General features: G+C 28.0%; 2 protein-coding genes across 2 annotated transcripts in view; both read left to right on the top strand.

Annotated features, from left to right (window-relative positions):
• The first annotated feature begins 1,382 nt into the window (after positions 1-1,382).
• Positions 1,383-4,094, top strand: LOC136088283 (uncharacterized). Its single transcript, XM_065811972.1, has one exon. It carries the CDS (start codon positions 1,383-1,385, stop codon positions 4,092-4,094), a length of 2,712 nt encoding a protein of 903 aa, XP_065668044.1.
• Positions 4,095-10,783: 6,689 nt separating this feature from the next.
• Positions 10,784-17,043, top strand: part of LOC100212535 (copper-transporting ATPase 1) — a 78,578-nt gene continuing 72,318 nt past the window's right edge. The window contains exon 1 of the mRNA XM_065814161.1: positions 10,784-11,493. Coding sequence (XP_065670233.1) covers positions 10,827-11,493 — 667 coding nt within the window. The 5' untranslated portion in view covers positions 10,784-10,826. The remainder of the gene's footprint in view (positions 11,494-17,043) is intronic.

Genomic DNA, 17,043 nt, shown 5'->3' with positions numbered 1-17,043 from the left:
AATTACCGATGGCTACGGTAGTTGATAATACGATACCAAACAAAGTTTTATTTTTTTTCTAAAAATATTGAGCCAAAACTGAAAAATAAATTTTTTTCCAAAAAGCATCTACAACAAAGCAAGTTTAAGATCATTTTGGGAGCAACTGATGATATAAATCAATAATTGTTCTTCTTTCTATTAAAAATAAATTCTAGAAACAAATATATGTAACAGATTTTGCATTTATCTTACTGACAATAATTTGTTGTATAATAACCAGTATGGATTATCAAAAATATCTCTACAGGTTACGCAATTATCCAGTTAACACGTAGTATTACCGAGTCAATTAAAAAATCTTAATATACCTTCAATTAAAAAATCTTAATATACCTTCAAGTCAATTAAAAAATCTTAATATACCTTTGATATCTTGTAATTCCGGAAAGTTCTAGAACGTTTAATGACGTTAGAGATTTAATAGCTTTAATAGTTTTTACCGATAATAATTGTAAATATGTTTTTGCGGTGATTTATGACGGTGTTTTGAAGGATATTTTAGGAAAAGCATAGAGTATATATATTGAGGAAAAATTTGTAAATGGGAGAGTTTTAGTTAGGAGAAAAGATTATCGTTTATTGATTTGTTGATTACGAGAAAAAACTACAAGCTAACCGGGCATGGAACCAAGTATGAGATTATTTGATATGTTTGAAACGTATGATGGCACTTCGGATGCTGCTGTTTGGATTCAACGAACGAAAGTGATTGCTGAAATTCAGAACTTAAAGCTTGAACTACTTTTTCCGATTCTTCTCAGCGAAGCTGCTTATGCAGTGTACGATGCTTTAACCGCGGAAGATAAAAAAGATGTTGCGGAAGTCGAGCGTGTGTTATTAGCGGCGTTTTCTGTAGATGCCTATACTGCATATGAACTGTTTACAAAACGAAAATTATGTGACGGAGAAAAAGCCGACGTGTTTTTGGCTGATTTAAGACGATTAGCCTATCTTGCTAAATCAGAGGAGTCTGTGCGTTTGGCGTTTGTTGTGGGTTTGCCAGAAGTTTTATCATCAAGATTTCGAGCCGTAATGGACCCGATTGATATAATGTTACCCAGAGTGAGAGCTGCTTTGAACTGTGCAAATGTGATTGACAGTGACGCTATTGGCGCTGTATCTAGACGCCATGCTACAAAAACCGCGTTAGTGTGTTACAACTGCAAAGGTTTGAATCACATTGCAAAGAATTGTTTGCTTGCGAAGAACTTGTCACCGAAGACTGTTAGATGTTTTAAATGTGTTGAGGAAGAACACATTGCATCGAAATGCTGGAAGCTGCGGGGAAACGATTGCAGGAGCGAGGAATCTGCGCTACCTCGCTCCTGAACAACGGTGGAATGAGCGCATTATCTGTTATTCGTTTAAAAGTTAACGGTATGGTTGCGACAGCTTTAGTGGACACAGGATGTTCGAAGACGATTTTGAATAAAAAATTTCTGCCCAAAAGTCAATGTAGGTACTCAAACTCTCAAAAGGTAGTAACGTTTGAAGGAAACGTTCATCAGTGCACTGGGTCAGCGGTCGTGATTCTTGAGGTTGATGGCATTAAAGCACGTGATGAAGTTATTTTAGTGGACTTCCAACCGTTTGGAGTTGATATGATGCTCGGAATGACTTCCATTAAATTACTAGGAGGAGTATCCATTTCTCCTTTGGGAAAAGCGAAGTTCGGATTGAGTTACTGTGGAGCATCGGCTTTGAACAAGGACAAAGTTAAGAAAATCGAAATAAAAAAGAAAGATCATGAAGCAGTTTTTAATGGTGTTGAATGGGGAATCAAATGGAAATGGAGAGATGGAGAAAGCCCCGACCGATTGCGTAATAAAGTGGCACAGTACGGAATTCCACAACACGCTAGAGCAGACTATAGAGAATGGAGAAGAATGGGTAACAAACCAGCAACTATTGATTTACGCAAGGCTTATCTTCAACTAAAAACTGATAAATCTCTTTGGCCCTTCCAAACAGTGGTGTTTCGAAATAAAAGGTATTGTTTGACACGACTTGGTTTCGGATTGAACGTTGCGCCAATGATCATGAAATCCGTTGTGAGTGCCGTCATTGATCAAGACGAATTAGTGAAGAGTGGAACGTCCGCTTATGTTGACGACATTTTCGTAGACGAAAGTGTGGTGAGTCTTGATTTTGTCAAGAGGCATTTTTTAAAATATGGTTTAGAAAGTAAAGAAGGTGAGCAGATTGGTAATGATGGAGTTCGTGTGTTAGGATTGTGTGTGCGCAAGGTTGGTAACAAACTGATGTGGTCCAGAGGGAATCGAGTTGATGCTATCTCGCAAAAGTTAACCAGGAGAGTTGTGTTTTCAATCTGTGGACAGTTGGTAGGACATTTACCCGTGTGTGGTTGGCTGCGAGTGATTTGTAGTCTCTTGAAGAGGAAAGCTGTCAGTCTGACGAAGGGTTGGGACGATGAAATTTGTGATAAGAACGTTAAGTGGGTGCTTAAAGAAGTATTTGCTGAGGTGGAACGTTGCGAGCCTGCTTGTGGTGATTGGGCTGTGTGCGGTGATGAGGGAAAAGTGTGGGTTGATGCCAGTTCTTTAGCGATGGGTGCTCTTATTCAAGTTGGGAAAACTACTGTGGAGGATGCAACATGGTTGCGAAAAGAAACGTCTGATATTCATATAAACATGGCAGAATTAGACGCTGTGATACGTGGAATGAATATGGCTCTGATGTGGAAGCTGAAGAAAGTGACTGTTTTTACCGATTCCGTGACAGTATTCCTCTGGGTTTCTGACGCCCTTACAGGAAAATCAAGGTTGAGATCAAAAGCGACGGGTGAAATGCTGATTCGAAGAAGACTGAGCGTGTTGCAACAGCTAATTGAAGAATACAATGTTAGCGTTGAGGTAAAACTCATTCCTTCTAAAGATAATTTGGCTGACGCATTAGCAAGAGTTCGCAGCAGATGGCTCAACAAACTGACTGTGCCAGAGTGTCGGAATAGTTGTATGGGAATCGTAGCTACGAAGGCTGAATCTATTTCCGATATACACCAAAGAACTGGACATTTCGGAGTGAATCGAACGTTAAACTTTGTTCGTAAAGCAATTCCGACTGCTACTGAAAACGATGTTCGAAATGTGATAAAAAGTTGCGAACCATGTCAGTCAATAGATCCAGCGCCAATACGGTGGGAAAAAGGGAACTTGGATGTTGAAGGAAACTGGGAGAGATTGGCCATGGACATCACGCATTATGGCACTGACAAGTTTTTGAGTCTAATTGATTGCGGACCTTCAAAATACGCGTTGTGGCGACATTTATCAAGCTCATACGGAAGTCTTGCCATAGTCCGAATACTCCGTCTTATTTTTTGTGAACGTGGAGCACCGTCTGAAATATTGACTGACAATGAGCCGACATTTAAAACTAAAGAGATAAGGAGTTTCCTTGATAGTTGGGGAGTACAAATTAGATTTAGAGCCGCTTATTATCCTGAAGGAAATGGAATTGTAGAAAGAAACCACCGTACGATCAAGAGAATAGCAGAACGATCGAAAATGTCGATACCGGAAGCACTATATTGGTACAATGTCTCAGCCGACAAAAATGGTGCAAGTCCGATTGACAAAATATACAGTTATACCATTGGTGTGAAAGGATTGGGAAAAGAGAATCTACCTGCGCAAAATGTCACGAACAAGAGGTTTCGAATCGGCGATAAAGTCTGGCTGAAACCACCAAATGCGAGGTGCTATACAAAGTGGCAACCAGCTACGATAACTCGGAATGCGTCGAAACAAATCGTAGAAGTGAACGGCATTCCGCGTCATGTGAAACACGTTAGACCTCGAAATGATACTCAGTCCTGCATTATCCCTGATGTGGAAATAGAGATGAATACTGAAACTGGTCTAGAGAACGCTAAAAATCAAGGAGAGCAAGTTAAAGATGTATTAGAGACGAACGAGGAAAATGTCGAAGCTGAAGATAGACCCCTAGAAATCGACATGCTTTTGCGACGGAGTGGTCGGGAACGGCGCATGCCTTCGAAATACTTTGATTGCTATTTTGATGATCCGTAAGGATCGAGGAGGAGTGTAATTCCGGAAAGTTCTAGAACATTTAATGACGTTAGAGATTTAATAGCTTTAATAGTTTTTACCAATAATAATTGTAAATATGTTTTTGCGGTGATTTATGACGGTGTTTTGAAGGATATTTTAGGAAAAGCATAGAGTATATATATTGAGGAAAAATTTGTAAATGGGAGAGTTTTAGGAGAAAAGATAATCGTTTATTGATTTGTTGATTACGAGAAAAACTACATATCTTCATTGACTTTTTAAAAGCCTTTGATACTATAAACCATTAAATTCTTTTTAAAAAGTTCAAAATATTCTAGATCAGTTATTTAAGTAATCGCAAATAACTTATTTCGATTGGAGCTTCTTTACCAATTAGTCCGTTAAAAATTACTGTGTTCCACAAGGGTGTAATCTTGGACCTTTTCTATTTCTTATAAGTATTAACGATTACTTAACATTAAACAAACCCTTTTTCATCTGATTTCTGGAAAAAAGTTTCTACTTTATGAAATACCATTCCTTTTTATTGATATATCAAAAAAGTAGAATAAATGTAAAAAATCTTTAGGCGTTTACATTGATAATTTTACATGGAAAAGTCACATTAAATTATTATGTAACAAAGTTTCAAAAAGCATAGGAGTTATATATAGTAAAAAGCATTTTTAATTGCTATATTAACTATGCAAGTATTCTTCTTATTTTTCTAATATAGCAATAAATAAAAAAGTAACACTTCTTTTTTCATTGCTATATTAACTATGCAAGTATTGCACGGGATAGGACGAGTTAAAGCAAACTTCTATCGTCATCAGAAGCGTGTAAGACGTTTAATAAATTTTAGTCAACGATTTTTTTATACAAAGCCTCTAGTTAAGAAAAATAAACGTACTAGATTTAAATCAACTTAACATTTTAAATATTCTTTTTTTTATGTTCAAATGTAAAATTGTTTTTCTTCCTCAGTTCATCTTGTAATGTTTCCATTCATGATTTGTATTTGTTCAAAGATAAAAACACATTTTACACATAATAATAGTTTTATTAAACAATTTTTAAAACAAATTTTAGTAAAATTTGCATTACTTTTCGCAAACTTCTACTACTTTAACACAGATACGGTTTAGAACAGGTTTTAGCAAGCCAAAGCTTCTACTACTCTAACCACAACTCGTACTTATTTTTCTAGTATTGTTTCCTAGTACAAATTTGGTTTTCTTCAACTATTCCATAAGTTCATAACTAAAAAAGTTGCAAAACATTGTAAAAACATTGCTACAAGTTTTTGAGACAAATACGCAAAGAATATAGCCACTAACTGAATATTCTACCATATATCTACAATTGACTTTAAAACATTGCTTAACGTAGAATGCATTTGAATAAAATTAACTTTTTAAACATTGAATAGAGTATTCAGAAAAATATTGAAAACACTGAAATAAATTAATTGCGAAGTAACAACGGACGTATCCAGGGACTATAGGGGGCACCTAACCACCCCATTTGCTGTAAAAAAAACTTCTTTTCATAAAAGTTTTTTTTAAAAGAATTTAGTAATTTTTATACACAAAAAAGTTGTAATAGTTTTACAAACCACCAATAAGTATTAGTATTAGAATGGAGTTTGATGTGGGTGTGACGATGATGGGTTAACTCACCCTTGCATCATGGTTTATTTACATTTTTATTATTATTAAAACGAGTAAAATTAGTATACCATATCAAAATTGCGTTATAAAGGATTTTACATACACTAGTGATATATTTAATTATGGAAGGGACGTGTGGCCCTACCTAAAAAAAATAATATTAGATTAAAAAAAAACTCGAAAATTGTAATTACTGTGTAGTAAGTTAAACAAAATTTGAATTTAACTATCTTAAATTATCAGGGGCCAGATAAGGTATTACACCACCTTCTTTACTATCAAAAAGTGCATATTTTTTCAATTAATAAGTTTTTTTTTAATAAAATTGCAAATTTTTATAATTTTATCATCACCATTACTATCTTTACTTTAATCCATAAAAAAAATACGTTCTTTTCATTTTTAATGTTAAATTATGTAACCATAGTATAGTGGGGGAAAATTTTTTTGCTTTGACGTAGTAGATTTATAGTAATGTTCAATTATCCTACACTAGAGTACGTATGCACTCACGCACTATGAAAAATATTTTTGGTTTACGACATTGATCAATAAGTGAAAATCAATTAAAATCAAAAAATGTAAAAACACAAAAAGAAATAACAATATTGCTCGTTTTTATCTTTGCAATCTCCCATGTTTATTAATAAATTTTTATTAATAAACATGGGAGTTTGTACTGTATTTTATAGTAAATTTTGCTGATTGTTAAGCTTTTTTATGGCGTTTTTGCCAAAAAGTTTTGGATTTCAGAAGTTAAAGTATGGTTTATTTAGATTAAACCATATTTTATAACGTTTGGAAAATGAGTGTTTTTTTTTTTACAATATAGGATCAACAATATAATCCCAAAGTTTTGTAAACATTTTTTTTTAATTGGTTAGAAACATAAGAACAATGCATTAGAAGTTAGTGTACTGTAGGAGGCATAACTATTTGTTTAGCTGTTTTAGTGCAGTGTTAAAGCTATATAGTTATGAGAGCATTATGCAGTCCCATTTCGATTTATTTTTTTCTTTGTTAAATCAATATTGCTAATTTTGTAGGGTTAAGCATTATTTGTTGGATTAAGTAGAATTTGTTTCTGTAAGTCAATTAACAACTTTATTGTCAAACACTGCATGATTGATTTATTGTCAAACACTGTATGTTTTATCAATGAATGATTTGTTTTCAAACATTGTACTTTATTATCAAATATTGTATGGTTTAATAAGAGGCGTAGAAAGAATTTTTTGGTGTTCGAGATAGGTAACTTCCAGACATGGAGCAAACTCCAAACATTTATACGTTTATACTTATGTCAAATAATGAGGGTTTGCAAAAAATTGCGATGATTGGAGGCTGGGAACAAAAAAGCCCCAAAATTTTTGCCCCCCCCTGCCCCAAACGTGAGAGCAACAAGTTGATGAAATATTTTTTGTACTATTCTTAACTAGACTTATATTCATCGATAAATTTTAAGTTTCATAGTATTATCTATTAGCGTTTAAAAATTATTAACATATAAAATTTGCAACCCCCTCAAATTGAGGGGGGTTTAAACTTTATATGGTCATAATTTTTAAACGCTAAAATATTTTAAAATGAAATCTAAAATTTATCGATGAATATAAGCCTAGTTAAGAATAGTACAAAAAATATTTCATCAACTTGTTGCTCTCACGTTTGGGGCAGGGGGGGCGAAAATTTTGGGGCCTTTTTGTTCCCAGCCTCCAATCATCGCAATTTTTTGTAAATCCTCATTATTTGATATAGGTATAAACATATAAATGTTTGAAGTTTGCTCCATGTCTGGAAGTTACCTATCTTAAACACCAAAAAATTCTTTCTACGCCTCTGGTTTAATACAGTGCCGTGCTAGACGCCCCCCCCCTGATCTGTGGGTGGGCAGATTAAAATTGTACATTTTTATCTAGTAATTTGCAGCCAAAAGTTGAAGGGATCCCTCGGAATGTTAGAGTGGTTCCCACTGCGTATTTTTTAAAAGCAGATACATATAAAAAAGGATAAAACTATTTACATGAAAAAATGAAAAAAATGCTGCCGCAATTATAAAGATAATTTTCTAAGAATTAATAGTTCGTATTACTCATCCCTAGTGGGCATAAGATATAAAAAAGACATCTTTCAAACGTCTTTTAAACAATATGGACGTCTTTTGAACGTTCAAAGGATGTCTATTTTAGGTTCTGTGACCACTGGGTCACGTTTCCAGGTTGTTCAAAGTCTGAAATTGTCTTACTCATTGCGTATCCATATTGATTGCAGTCTGAAAAAGTCTACAAAGTTGAAAAACTTAATCATAAAATAAAAAATTCCTTGATATTTACTTCAATTATAACGTTATATATATATATATATATATATATATATATATATATATATATATATATATATATATATATATATATATATATATATATATATATATTTATATATATATAAACAAGTACCAGGTTTAATGCTTACAAAATTAAAACAAATGAGAATTAACAAAAAATTAAACAAACAAACAAAACAAAAAACAAAGAAGTTCTTAATTATCAACTAAAAATATTTTTGTTTTTAGGCATATGGCTCGTTTTCTAAAATCTTTAAGATTGATAAAAACCCAAAACAAACAGCATGCACCTCGGTTTGAATCAATGAGTTGGAAAAGTTTGATTTGCTTTAACAAAAGAAATCATTTGAACATATTCACAAAACTATTCAAAATGGCCATTTTGATGAAGCAAACAAACATTTGATATGTTGCAGCTCCGTAGAACCATAAGAAATTGAATAGAGTTGCTTTGAATAAAAAGCTTTTTTTATTCCTCAAGGAATTGATAAAAAAAGATTTCCCTTTTTTTTTGTAATTGAGTAATTTCAACTTTTGGATTTTTCATTCATCAAATGAGGTTTATTGAAGATTTCGCTGAACAAATTTACCTATGTTGATAAGGAAAGTTGTACATCATCTAAATTTCCAATAGCAAAGTTATATCGATTTAAAAAATACTTCGCCTAATTAGTTATTTCTATTTATAAAAAAAGGATGTACAATTTCTACATTAAATGTTTGGATTCGCATTAATTTTTTCAATGGTGTCAACACTATACAAGAATGACCAATTTTGTGACTGCTATGACGTGATTAGTCAAAGCCAAGTTTAATATACCACTTTTGTAACAAATGCCATACTTTTATAACCAAAATAATATTTCTGCGTTCCGATTGTTTCGATAAATGACTTGTTTTTATAGTTGTTAATTGCTTTGATTTGTTTATTTAGTGATTTAATTTCGTGATGTTAAGCACGCACACTATTTCCGGCAAATCTATAATACTATACGATATATTTATACAGAATATACAATCACATCATAACATTATCATAACAATTTATTTAATTTTATATTTAAGTTTAAACCACAAAAAATGTTTTGATTCTATTTATTTTCATCTTATTTCATTATATTTATTTTCATCAGTAGAAATATAAATTAGGTTCGTTGAAAGCTATAAATTTAATTAAACGATGTTAAAAATTAAAGCCTACAAAAGATTATTTACTATAGAATTCTAGATTTTAAAGTAAAAGTATTATAAATTTTGCCCACATACTTTAATATAAACATATATGCATTCCTGCAATAGTATCTTTTGTATTCTTACACGGATATTTTTACGTATTGCACAGTAGTTTTAAAAGGTTTATTTTATTTGTTTGCATAGCTGTAAAGAAATCGACATCTGTATCATTTGTCATTATTATAATTTTTATTTTCATTTATCCGTACCATTTTATGAAATTTAATGAGGAAAATAATGCATACATATATATGTATACATACACACATACATATATATATATATATATATATATATATATATATATATATATATATATATATATATATATATATATATATATATATATATATATATATATATATATATATACATATATATATATATATATATATATATATATATATATATATATATATACATATATATATATATATATATATACATACATATATATATATATATATATATATATATATATATATATATATATATATATATATATATATATATATATATATATACATTTTATGAAATTTATTGATAAAGTAAATAAATAAATAAATATATATATATATATATATATTTATATACATATATATATATATATATATATATATATATATATATATATATATATATATATATATATATATATATATATATATACATATATATACATTTTATAAAATTTATTGATTAAGTAAATAAATAAATATATATATATATATATAAAACAGGGTTAATATATATATATATATATATATATATATATATATATATATATATATATATATATATATATATATATATATATATATATATATATATAACAGGGTTCCAAAGCAGGGTTATTAATAAAGAAGCAAATATTTAATTCTTTGATAGTTTGATATATATATATGTGTGTGTGTGTGTGTGTGTGTGTATGTGTGTGTTTATATATATATATATATATATATATATATATATATATATATATATATATATATATATATATATATATATATATATATATATATATGTATGTATATATATATATATATGTATGTATATATATATATGTATGTATATATAAATATATATATATATATATATATATATATTTATATATATATATATAAAGTAATATATTAATTTATGTTTTTTCTGTTTATATTGAAAATGATTAAAGTTTATATATATATATATATATATACATATATATATATATATATATAAATATATATATATATATATATATATATATATATATATATATACATATACATACATATATATATATATATATAAAGTAATATATTAATTTATGTTTTTTCTGTTTATATTGAAAATGATTAAAGTTTATATATATATATATATATATATATATATATATATAATATATATATATATATATATATATATATATATGTATATATATTGTTTTTATTTTTCCTCATTATATATCCTTATATTTAGTTATTACTATACTTTAATTGAAATATGAATTGAAAAAGAATGTCAGATTCCATCAAGCTCTCTATTATTGGTATGACATGCATGTCTTGTGTGAAAAGTATAGAATTAATGATGGCTAATCATCCTGGTTTGAATAGCATCAAAGTGGATTTAAAAGCTGAAGAAGCAACAATCCATTACAATAAACAAGTCACAAATATACAATCGCTTTGTTCTGCTATAGAAGATCTAGGATTTGAAGCTAAAGTAAAATCTATAATAAAAACAGTAGTTATTAATATCCAAGGAATAAAGAGCGATATGTGTTTAAAGCGCATTGAAAATGAAATCAGAAATAGAATTAATGTACTTTCAGTTTCAGTTTCCTTTTACAATCATTATATTAAAATTGACTTTCAATTTCCCGAAGAAACAGCATCATCTTTATGTGAAGCTATTTCTAAAATGGGATTTATTGCGTTTTTACTTGACGAGTCATCTAATAAATCAGTAACAATATCTGTTTCAGGTATGACATGCCACTCTTGCGTAAGAACAATATCAGATATGTTATGTCAAAAACCAGGAGTTATAGATGTTTTAGTATCATTAGAAAATAATAATGCTGTTATTGATTATGATCACAGTATAACAAATATTACTTTGCTCATAAATGGAATTGAAGAATTAGGTTTTAATGCAGTGTTACAAAGAGAGACATCCAATGGTAAATAAAAATATATTTTATATATTATATATTTTGCATATACGTTCAGATTATTTTTTTTTTATTTTTTTTTATTTGAATTTTACGCTATATTTTGCTATACAATACTCTTATATCAGAAGATACTGTTGGCTTAGGAACAGCCACAATTAGTCATAAAGACTAATCCGAATTAGCGTCCATTATTGACCAACATTTTTTGCAAACAGATATATTACAAAAAATGTTTTAAGTGCCTTTTTTACTTTTTCTTCTAACTTTTTTTATAAACTTTATTTGTCAATGAATTAAGTTATTTAATAAACTGAAAAGGTAGAATGTTAAAAATTATTTATTATTAAACTATTATTTAACAAGACAATCCTCTTGTCTTTTACTAAATTCAGCTGCTTGGATTTTTTTTATATAAACATGTTCTTGGATTTTAGATAAAGAAAATAGTAGTTCCTCTATTACTTAAACTTTTATCCTTTTTGTAATTGAAAATGCCAAGAGTCAGAAAGCTTTTTAGTAAAAAACCATCTTTTAATTAAACAGATGATTTACCAAATCTTTAAAAACAACTTTAAATTTAGATTGAGGTTTTGGAAGTGGTTTCTTTGAATTTGATAAGATAAGATTTTGATATGCTTTTCTAAAGGTTATCCAAATTGTTATTGTATATCAATTTTTTGTTTAAATCAAACACAATATTAGATAACTGTTTATTACAGTAAGTGGAAAATAATATAAGTTGTTCTAATTGAGCAACACTCTTCTTCATTTTCTGTAACAGGGGTCGCTTAAGATTCTATCCTTGGCCCTATACTTTTTTTTAATTTACATTAACGATCTCCTAGAAATTCTCACATCTAAGGTGGCATTATTCACTGATGATAGATATTGATGTTGTTATGTATTTGTTGTTGCTATATTTAGTGTGGTAGAAATGAAATCTGAAAAGTTATAAAGATCTTTAAGCAATTAATAAATGATTTTTTACTCCAGAGTGTCTGAAATTGATGACATTGTTTGCTGTTTATTATAGTAAGTGGAAAAAAAATATACGGATGGATTTTATAAACTATAGAAATACATTTACATAGTGTACAACATTTACTATAAAAAAACTTTTAAATGTTTTTTTAAATAAAATTTTTTAAAAATGTAGTTTTCACGAAGTGTACAGCATTTTTTTATATTTGACACTGAAGTTAGACTATGGTTTTTAAGTTGTTTTTTTTTAAGTTAGACTATGGTTTGCAAACGTATTTTTCTTGGTGTTAAAATATTTATTCCCTCTGAACACTGAAATTGACAGATATTTTTTAATATAATACTTCTGATAAAACATCCCTCAAAGCCTGAGTTGATACATGAATATCTTATAGCGGAAAGATTTTTACCTGTTGGTAAAATGTTAGAGGAAGCTCAATATAAAATAAAAGTTCTAAAAATTACCACTAACACCATGCAAGAAAAATAAGTTGAGATGCAATGAAGATATGATGAAATGACTTTTTTCAGCTTCAGATCCATTGGTGTCCAACAGAAATTTGAAAAAATTTTATTTGGATTTTTGGAACTTTTATGTTGTCCTATAAATAGGAGCTGGTTTTATTCTAAGTTATTTATACTTGTACTTTTTTTTTAATTTATAAGCACACTATCGGTCAAAAGTTTGGGTTCACATATTTTTTTTTCAATTTTGGAGCTTGTTCCAGTCAAAACAAGCTTAACATTACATTTATGCATTTTGAACTTTTGGTTTTAAAGAACATAAAGTATCAATATAAAGTCTATATTTATCACCATCAGGGTTGGGGTCAAATTCGTATTTGTGTTTGAATTTATATTTAGTAAAAATAGGCAAATTTAGCGTATTTGTGTTTGCATTGTATTTAATTAAAAAATTTTCTTAATATTTGTATTTCTATTTGATTGAAATGTATTTGCAATTCCATAAGCTAGGTTAACAAGGTTCGTTTTTTCCTTTTTTAACACTTGAATAAAATAAAAACTTGTTTTTAAGAGATATTTGTTAACTTATTTTCAATTTTCTATTTAGTAGACTTTTTTATCAGTTTTTTCTTAAAAAAGTACAAAGATTTGTATTGTGTTTGTATTTGGAAAATCCCAATTATATTTGTATTTGAATTTGTCTTTGGAAATTTAGAATTAATGTATTTGAGTTTGTATTTGTTCAAATGTATTTGACCCCAACCTTTGATCACCATTATTGAATAATTTGTGTATATTTTGCTGTAAAACTAATTTTTTCTAAATGTTTTTTTCATAGTTTTTTTAAAGAAAAAAATTATTTCAAATTTTGGAACATTTATAGAACAATTGTCATTCACATTGGAATAATTTTTTCTTTTTGTAGACATCTTTACTTCCAACAAGGCTGCAAGCAACCACTATTAGAGTTGGAAGTTACTGGAAAGTAAAGATTAAGTTTATATAGTAAGATAATGATTAACAGTCCTCTAAAAAATTGCAAATTATATGAATCAGGTAAACATGATGAAGAGAGCGAATTCCAAAGAACTGATGCTCGAAGAAAAAAAACTGGACGAATAAGAATTTTTGGAGCACTTAAGAACAGTCACAGTAAAAAGATGAGACTTAATTGAATGATGAGTAACATGAGAATGAATTTTTAAGATGGCACAAGAGATGCTAGCTCTTTAAAGCAGTGCACATTATAGTATTTATAGAAAAGAGAAAGAGAAATATTGTTACAACGAAGTGAAGGTTGGCTGCAAGAGCAGGCCCAACAATGTTTACAATATGTTTTTGTACCTTGTCTAAAAGAGAAAGGGCATCATTCAAGATCGGCTCCAGATATGGCAACAGTATTCCATATAAGGATGGATTTGAGATTTATCGAGATAAACAGTGACAAACCCAGAGTTTATTTGGGGATACCCTTTTTTTTTTGGTGATGTGAGGGGGGAGGGGAGTAAAAGATTGTACCTCACCCCCCTCCCTTCCCAAAGTTAAAGTTGTGCTGTGACAGTGATTTTTGATCATCATTTTAATCATTTGGGATTATCTTATTTAGTTTTATCAGAAGATATGGAGTTGATTTAAAGGCATTTATTTTAATACATAAATTTACCTGTGGATGTTATCATGTTACTTTAGTTATACTAGGAAAAACAATTTTAAGATTTAAAAAAATGCTTTTGTTGCTAATGCTACGCTATTTGTAAATAATTATTAAAAATTGTTTTAATTTTTTTAAACATTTAGTAACTATATTTAAAATATAATATTTTATTAAATTTAATTTTAGTAGTTATTAATGTTTTAAATAATTAGTAGTTAAATAATTAAATACTTTAAACAATTTTTAATCAATACTCAAAGTTAACACAAAAGTAATAACGCTTACGTCTTCTATTCGAATAGTTATTGTCTATATATAATAATAGTCTATATATCTATATATAATAATAAATAGACAATACCTATTCGAATAAAAAACATAAGCATTTAATAAAATTTACTTTTAAATTAAAGCTAATTAAAGAAGAAATAATTACAGTAAACTTAATGATAAAAAAAATGTTATATTTTTTGATTGAAAAAAAGTATTACATTTTAAAAAATAAATTTTATTTTTTTAATCATTAAGAATAATTCAAAAAAAGTTATGTTTAATAAATAAGTTACATTAAAGACATTGAAGTTTAGAAATAACTAGATCTTAATAAAACTTTTATTAAGTTATTGTAATCGTTATTTTTATTATTATTCAAGTCGAAAATAATATGAAAAAGAAAACTTTCTGAAAAGTTTATTCATTCAAAATTTAATTTGAGACATTGTTATTAAGACTGAAATTTTTACTTAGACATTTATTATCAAAAACAGTTCACTCTTAATTATCAAAAAAAAAAAAAAAAAAAGAAAGAAATAAAGATAAATAAAAATAAATAAAAACAAATATAGAGAATGAAGAAAAGAAAAAGAAAGAAATAAAAAACCAAAAGCTAAAAAAAATTCAAAACCAAATCAAACAAATTAACAAAAGAAAAAATGAGATAAGAAAAACGAAAGACAAAAAACCAAAGTTAAAAGAAAATAAAACATTCGAAATTGGAAAGTAATTAAAAAGAATTAAAAAATTTATAAAAATTGTTCCGTTTTTGAAGCATGGAAAAAGAATATTTTAAATTATTTTTAAAAAAGACTATTTTACTTTTTTATTTTAATATTGTCATTTATTATGAAAACTCTATACTTTTCATGACTAAATGTTTGTGTGTAAGTGGGTGACACATTTTTATTTGTAAGTGTTATTGAAAAATTTTTGTTTGTTTATTTATTGTTATTTTTTAATGAAATATTTATATTACTTTTATTTATATGATTATTGATATTAAGATTATTATATTTATTAAATCATTGTTACTTTTTTATTGGAGTAATTGTTTTAGTTACATGGTAGGTTGTTATGTTTTGTCAGTACATAAGTGTTTGTAACTTTCTTGTCTGTGCCTTAAATTCAATTTTTGTTTTAAAATTGATATTGATTTATTATCATATAGTTTTCTTATTATTCTTATAATTTATCATTATTATTATTATCATTATTATTTGTATTATCAATGCTTTTTCATGGTATTTACTTAAGATTAGTTTTTAACTATTTGTAAATGACCTCAGTTGTAAGATCTTTTATCATAAATATATTGATATTAATTGCCAACAAACAAAAATTAACTTTACTCTGAATGGTTATTTTAAAATTGTTTAATTTTTCGAAAAAGCAAATTTTTCATACATTTCATTGTTGTAAAATTTTGTAAGAAGTTTTAAAAATTAAGTTGGTAACATTCAATTTTTAAAAAAAATAATGTTCCATTACGTCACAAAATTATGGGAAAAAGCAATTGCTTTTTAATTCATTTTATTGTCCTGAGAGAAAAATGAAGCAGCTAAAATAAACAGAAAATTAGTTATATACTACTGTATTTAAAACCAAAAAATAAATTTCTATTTTTAATATGAAAAAAAAAAAAATTTAATATTTTTAGGCGCCCATACCGCTCCAGCAGTACCAAAACAGGACTGGGTTTGTCCTTGATAAAAAATAAAATCTGGAGTAAGAAAGTGACAAGCATGATAAAGAGATGCAATGTTAGCAGATGCTAATTTTGCAATGGATTGAGAGTGTTGACTTCATATAAAGACAAGAATAAATGGTAGTATTGTCAGCAAACAATGCAACCTTAAATGTGTGAATTTCTGGGAGATTATTAATGTAAATTAAAAAAATAAAGGGCACAAAAATCAAACCTTGAGGAACTCCTGAAGTTACAGGAAATGAAGGAGTGCTGTCCATCGAGAACAACATTTATACTACAATTGCTAAGGAGTATTTCAATAATTTTAAAGATGTTACCTGATACACAGTAAGAAGAGAGCTTATGGAGAAGACCATTATGACAAACTTTATCAAAGGCTTTCGAAATGTCAAGAGCAATAGCCCTAACCTCTCCATATTTATCTAATGTATGATAAAACCTATCGGTTATTACCGTTAACAAATTAGCAGTA

The sequence above is a fragment of the Hydra vulgaris genome, chromosome 12 (genome assembly GCF_038396675.1).
Source record: "Hydra vulgaris chromosome 12, alternate assembly HydraT2T_AEP".
NCBI classification, from domain to species: Eukaryota; Metazoa; Cnidaria; class Hydrozoa; order Anthoathecata; family Hydridae; genus Hydra; species Hydra vulgaris.
The sequence above is the reverse complement of the archived record's forward strand: the minus strand, read 5'-3'. Positions and strand labels throughout refer to the sequence as shown.